General features: G+C 44.4%; 1 protein-coding gene across 1 annotated transcript in view; it reads right to left on the minus strand.

The window, feature by feature from the left end:
* MATN3 (matrilin 3) overlaps positions 1–2,338 on the minus strand; it is a 49,467-nt gene extending 47,129 nt beyond the window's left edge. The window contains 1 exon segment of the mRNA XM_029596882.1: positions 2,176–2,338. Within this exon segment, the coding sequence (XP_029452742.1) occupies positions 2,176–2,338 (163 nt within the window).
* Positions 2,339–7,447: the final 5,109 nt, after the last annotated feature.

Raw genomic sequence — 7,447 nt, forward strand, 5'->3', positions numbered from 1 at the left:
GGGTGTGGGCATTGTCTGGGTGGTGCATGGGCATTCTTGGAGTTTAACCTGAAATTAGCACGCATATACTTTCACGCACCCCTGCATGCCGGGGGTCCCCCGCTGTATAACTTTACTTCTGGTATAGATGGCTTGTAAGTAATAATAAATCTACACAGATCAGTGGGGTTTTAAAAGTCGGATTTAACGGGGGGGGGGGGGGGGGGAGGAGGGTTATTAAACTAAGGGGCTATGGAAGTCCTATCCCCTTTACTGGGCAAACTGGAAAATGACATCAACACGTATGTCTTTTAAAATTTCCCCACTTACATGGTAAAAGCAGGATTTGTGAGCTTAAGTGTATGCCCATTTAAAATTGAATGCACATGTGCACACAGTCAGGCTATTTTATAACATGTGCGCATTTACACATGTATGTTAAAAAATAGCTGTGTCTCTGGGCACGGGCCGATGAACAGGCACACATGTGCGCCCACCCATCAGTTTAAAAGTTACTGTCCCAATGTACATATTATGAGCTGTGCTGCTTTCTTTTTAAATATATTTAAAGCGACATATCTTCATAAGGAATGTACTTTTGTGGATTATGACATTTATTATTATAATATGATTAGAATTTATTGGATTTTTTTTGTAAATTGCTTTGATGACACTATTGAAAGGTAGTCAATCAAACGGAAGAAATAATATTACATTTCTTTGAATTTATTAATAAGATCTGTATATATTTTTCTAGGACTCTCCAGTTTGATATACTTTCCTTTCCTACAGTTTATATTAGGGGATTCACAATGGTGATTTTTTTTTTTTAATCTCAAACCCCCCCCCCCCCCCCCCCCCCGCCAAATAAAAATCCTGCAAATGTCCAAAAAAAGGGGTCCTGCTTTTTTTTTTTTCTTTCCCTTCTAGGACAGATGTTCGTTTTACTGGATTTTGATATTTCATATAGTTAAAAAAAAAAAGCCTAACCTGAATAAAATCTATGAAAAATAAACTATCAACTGTAATTACTTAGAACTGTCAAAAAGGGCAAATCTCACCAAAATTTAGTTTTATTTTGAATAGTTAAGCACTAGCAGTGTTAGCGACCAAAACCGTAAAGTCAGTTTTAATATAAAATAATGTAAGCTGCTAAAATTAACAAATATCCGATAAATTGTTATAAAGCAGCTGCTGAAACTAGACCTGTATGTTAACCGCTATGAATCCCTGATACCGTGTAAAACCAAAAGTGCCCCCATGATACACTCCATAAATCGTCCTGGGAAAACTGGAATAATCTGGCCGTTTTATACACCCCCTGGAGGAACTTGAAAACTTGGGCGGAAATTCTGCCAGACTAGCATTTAGAAGCGGTCTGCCCCGATACCTATGAGAAAAAGGAACCTATTAACAGGAATTCACATGCATCCAATAATTAAGGCATTTTATTACTGTGGGTTCCATAAATTATGATTCGATTCATTTTTCCGAATACAGATACATGAACCTATGAACGCATCTCTAGTAAGCTGAGGCTGAACCAAGCAGATGTGGACGTTATGTGAATACTGTTGTCCGGTCAGTGGGTGTTATCACATCCGGTACTGGCTATCCTGCAACAACCTTTCAGCCTAACCCGGTTTGATTCTATTCCCTGCAAAATGCAGTTGCTGGTGGCTCCGGGTTTCATGCGGCTCCTGATTAAAGACCTGCACTGTTCACGGACAGCCGATCCTGCATTTAATCCGGATTTTCCTCCTCCCCCGCTCCCTCCTCCGGTTTGCAAGAAGCTCCCGGGTAGCCCCTGTCCCAGCGGGGGAGAAGGGAGCCGGGGGAGAGCCATAAACTGACCTGGCACAGAAAAAGAAAACAAAAAACCCCAAACCCAGCGCAAACAGTGCAAGGCAGTGACACCGGGCAGCAGACACATCCTGTTTAGAAAAGTAGCCATGATTTGTGCATTAAATCCTATTTCTAGTTAATAAACTTTCTGAACCCGTTATAGGGCTAGGTAACAAAACTAGGTCTGTGCACGCTGCAGGCAATACGGTTTTATTATCTAATAGCATTTCAAGAGAAACATGCAGAGCTCTCTTTTTAGTGAGAAATTCTTTCCATGCTGATCCTCAGACTCGCGCCCTTGTCTCTTTGCCCTCCAGGGTCGGTCTTCTCCCCCGCCCCCTCCCCTCCTACCTGCCGGGGGACTGGCGAGCACCGCTGAGCTGCTGGCAGGCCCGGCGTAGGCCGGGGGAGAGAAGCCGAGGCTCCTCTGGCCGGCAGGATAGAAGCCATAAAACCTGTAATTGGTTCCGCACACTGCCTCCAGCAGGAAAGCAAGACCAAGAAACCCGAGCATCCTGCGGGGTGAGGCCACTCTGGCCGTCCGTTTGGGTATCTGCAGCTGCAATCGGGCAGGGGAGAGAGGAGAACTGATAAAGCCCAGAGACACGGATGTTTGGGAGCTACCTCAGTGCCCGAACCCTCCCTCCCTCAACACAGACAGATCACCCTGGCCTGCCCCCTTTACCTAGGAGATCAACTCACTGTACATCCTCATCCATCACCCAAATGCAGCTCAGAGAAGTTTCATCTGCAGAAGGAAAAGAAGCCCATTCACACGCTCTCCTCGGCGGTTAAAGATTGCATCTTATTTGGTTTGGGCATGTAACAGAAAGGGAATATAGCATTAGCATAACCACAACAACATTTGGGAAAAGCATACCAACAACAGGATAGAAAAACATTAAATGGACATGATAATTTTTCAAAGGACTAACAAACATTTTAAGATGCAAGCGTTTGGGACTCCTAAGGTGCTTTTCTTTTCTTCTGTTACCTGGAGTATTGACCTTTGCAGTTTATTAGCTTCTGAACTTCTAGTTGTCTTCACTAGTTTGTAAGTTCCTTTGAGCAGGAACCTTCTCTCATATGGGTTTGTCAGCGCTGAAGAGCTCCTTGTAGCACTGTATAAATGATCAATAGTAGTAGTAGTAGGTTGTTATCCTAATAAATAAAATAAATACAACTGGTAACATTACTACAAATGTTATGCTTGGTTTCTACATTATCAGAAAAAAAACCTTAAAAAACTGTTTATATGTTATTATAGTCATGAAATCAAAAGTTTAATGTTTTCAATGTACTCCTGTTAGGAAATATATTTTAGTTCAAATGATACTTTATTTACAATAGAATTTAGACTTCATTAGGAGCTTGTTTCACTGAAAGTTTGGTCAACAGCTATAATAAGTATAAAAACATAATTTTGAATGAAACTATACTTAGTCAAGCAGAATTTTGTAAAACTCTCTTTAAAGGAAGGTGAATGTATTTTCAATTAACTAATTGCCTTTTGGAGTTGATTGTAAACCCTTTGGGATTGGGAAATAGCCACAGTACCTGAAGGTAATCTGCTTTGAAGTCGAAAAGCAGAATAAAAGAAAAAAAGAAAAAATCAAATCAATGACATAATTCAATTACCGCACTTCTAATAAAACTCCATTGGCTACCTATAACTTACAGGATCATAGTTAAGATTCTCAATCTTGCTTATAGAACTTTGCATAGGGGCCACCCTTGTTATCTAGTTAATCATTTATTGCTTTGCAAATCCACATCTTGTGTACTCTTAATAAGATCTTCTGATATCTTCAACAGCAGCAATTAGTTCAGAACAGACTGGTGAAACAGCTTTAAGTGTTATTGCTCCCTTTGAGCCTGATGTAATAAGATGTGCCGGGCAGAGGGCACAGTTTTGTTAATTCACAGTTACACACACACACACACACACATATATACAGGTGCAATTCTGTATGTAAATGAGGGGTCACGCTAATAAGGAGATGCTAGGGACAATAGTGCATCCCTAGCGCCTCCTTATTAGTGAAAAGGTGGCTGTCAGTGGGTCCCGACAACGGACTTTCTATTTTACCGGCATCGGTGTTCAAACCCGCTGACAGCCATGGGTTAGGAAAATGGATGCCGGTAAAATTGAGCGTCCATTTTTCTAACCTGGTGGACCGGCGGGCACATTTTTTGTTCCGACTTAATATCACTAGGATATTAAGTTGGAAGGTGTACAGAAAAGCAGTATTTTCTGCTTTTCTATACACTTTTCCGGGTTGCTCATTTTCTGGGAGTAAAATTTGCAGCTTGGCCGCACATTTTACTTTCAGTATCCCGGGCGACTAACTAATAGGCTTATCAACATGCATTTGCATGTGATGAGGGCTATCAGTTTTCGGGGGGGGGGGGGGGGGGGGGGGGGGAGTTGGCCATGCGTTTTTGATGCGCTATTACCTCTAACAGTATAAGGAGTAATTAGACACGTGCCAAAAACGCACAACCAATCGCATGCTAAATGGTGTGCTCAGCCAAGCACACCATACTTTATCGGCCTGTTTGTCTGCAGAATTTACTGCTGATCAGGCAAGGAATTTTGAACACAAAACATGTGGGCATAGCAAATGTGCAAGAAAGTTCCATGCTAATGATGGCATTAGTTATTACCCACTCTACGCTCGATACTTAAAGTAATCTGGGGGCTTATATAAGTAAACAATTCCAACAGCAAGTCACCCAGTAAGATTTAAATCCATTGATTGTGTGCACCAATCTTATTCTTTTTATATTTATTTATTTTTTTGTTATTATTGTAGGACCTCCAAGTCTACAGTGTATACGAATCACACACTGCTTTTGCTCACAAGTCCACCTTTATTTTATTATATTAATTCCTCTTAAAAACTGGGGTGAGTGCAGGTTAGAGACTGACCTAAGAAGGGAGTGTGCTCGCAGGAGTTGGACCTGAGAAGGGGGATAGTGCTGCTGGGGTCATGCCTTGAGGAAGCGTGCTGAGGGTTTAGCCTGAAGAAGATGGGGTCTATCCTGAGGAGGTTGGAAAGGGTAACGTGCTAAGGTTTGTCCAGGGGAGGGAAGAGTGTTGGGTCCATCCTGTGAATGCAAAGAATGCTGGAATCTTCCCCCACCTTCTCTCCCCCCCCCCCCCCCCAAGTCTCAGGGTGACCAGAACTCAAAAAAGGTCCCAGCTATGCTACTTGGGGTTTTCAGTTCAATTTTTGTCCGTGCATTCCTATTCTGTATTTGGTGAGGATTTGTCTGTGATCTGTGTTAAAGAGGTGAAGGATTTTACTAGCATTTAGTTTCCGTGTAGGGGGTCTGTAGTTCAGCTTCTTCCTCTTTTATAGTAAGAGGTATATTGGTATTCTAGGGCCCCTTATATTTCCAGATATAAGGGTTACACCTTTGGCACCATGATCACAGCTGCCCACTACAGATTATAAATAATTTACACACACAACAGTATTTTAAAGAAAAAAACCAAAAACATTCAACAGCAGCTTCCAAATTCATGGTGTGTATAGGGTGAGGGTGCAGTTTTTCACTTGGGCATAGGCGCCAATTTGCTTGGCTACAGCTCTGGCTGCACTTCAGGATGACTTACGAAAGCATGCTAATGCCCAACTTCCTCTCAGATCCTGCGAGAACAGAGTTAACACCAATCAGAGGCAATGAAATCCTTTTGTCAGGAAATGGAGAACGAGGGCCACCCGTTGTAGGGATGGATAACATGGCATCCAAGGGGGATCCCGTAAGGGTTGCTTCTGGAAACCCATTCATAATCTCCCCTTTCTGAAGGGGCAGGAAAGCAACGGGAATCAGGGCTTCCTGATCACAAAAAACCTTCCTACTCTTCAGGGGAGAATGGGTTACTTTTGCTGAGATTCATAAGCAACCGAATCAGCTGTAGGTGGCCACCACATCAAATGGGGTAGGCCACCACAGTAATCCAGGGACCAGCAAGAACGGTCCAACGACCACCGCTATCATTCCCCCTACCCCCCTCTTTCAAAGGTCCTGGCCTGCAAATAGGTGCACTAATTCAAAAGAATTGAGGCTGCAGTTTGTTGATAGACCTACAAGGGACAGAGCCCGAGGCTTCCCCCCTAAGAGGATTCAACATAAGCTAACATGAGAGGGGTCAAAAGATATACCCCTCTTCTATGGGAGAGAAAGACTCCCACCACTACCCTCCTGGTATCCATGCCCCTAGTGGTTTGACCAGGAACGCAGTCTTAGGTCTGTCTTGGGGCAGCGGCATACAACCTGTTGTGCTCAGATCGAGGGAAAACAGACAGTTAATCCAGATTAACAAAACCTACACTAGAGAGGAACTGGAGTCCTCTGCTTTTAAAAGTGTGATTACTAGTACTCATGCAACGGTACCCCTGTCTTGCGGAAGGTGGCACGCACACCCCCCCCCCCCATTGCTGCGCTTGAGAGTAGAATCCCACGGCACAGCAGGGACTGAGCACCACCTGTTAGTCTGCAGCTGTGCACTGCCAAAAGGCAATCCAAGTGTATGATGGCAACCTCCTCGCTAGTGTCCCATTGTACCCTAAGGTGCAAAACAAATGAGGAAGCAGATACCTTGACATAGCAGTCCCACTATCTCTGGCACAGGTGTGCACGGCCCTGACAGAGAATGCTGCTCGCCAGCACCTGAGGCACTTGGATAAGTACACGACCCCCATTGTAGCCTACCATGCATGATGCACTCCACTGGTGCACTAACTCGTAATGAAGTCAGCATGTATGGAGAGTGTTGATGGCATCCCCAGTGCCACTGGGGTTTTGACCACCACTGTCCCTGATGGTGGGCGGTGTTGCCCCTATGGTACCTGATAACACTCCAAGAGGCTAATGACAGCCCTTGAATTGGGGTAACATGCATCGTCACTGCCATATGGCCCAGCAGTTGGAGGCACTGGTGAGCGGAGACGTGTGTAAACTGGAGATGTGTCAGGCAAGAGCCACGAGGGCAGTGGTTCCCAACCAGCCAGTCAAATTTTCAGGATATCTATAATGAATAGGCATGAGAGAAAGTTTGCATGTCATGGAGGCAGTGCATGCATGAAAACCTGACTGGCTGGGGGGACCCCAGGACAGGGTTGGGAACCACTGGACTAGGGTTTCTGCCCTGTCCCAAAGCAGGAAAGCCTTCTTCTGGATGGTGTCCAGGTGCAAGGACTGCTGGAGATAGGATTTGGGATAGTTGATCAAGAATTCCAGAGTGGCCAAGGTGTTAATCGTGAGGCACATGGCACTCTGAGCTCCTTGTCAGGAGTTGTCCTTGATGAGCCAATCGTCGAGGTAGGGGAAAACATGAATTCCCCGCCTTCGAAGATGGGCCCCAATAGCCAGACAGTTGGTGAAGACATGGGGCACAGATGCTAGGCCAAAGGACAGAACTCAATACTGATAGTAGTTTCAGTCAACCAGGAATCTCAGGTACTGCCAAATCCACCTGAAAAATGGGAATATGGGCGTATGCGTCTGAGATCGAGGGAGCAAAGCCAGTCTCCCGCCTTGAGATGGGAGTGTGCCCAGAGAGACCACTTTGAACTTTTCCTTTACCAAGAAATAGTTTAAAGCTCTCATGTCC

The sequence above is a fragment of the Rhinatrema bivittatum genome, chromosome 3 (genome assembly GCF_901001135.1).
Source record: "Rhinatrema bivittatum chromosome 3, aRhiBiv1.1, whole genome shotgun sequence".
NCBI lineage: Eukaryota > Metazoa > Chordata > Amphibia > Gymnophiona > Rhinatrematidae > Rhinatrema > Rhinatrema bivittatum.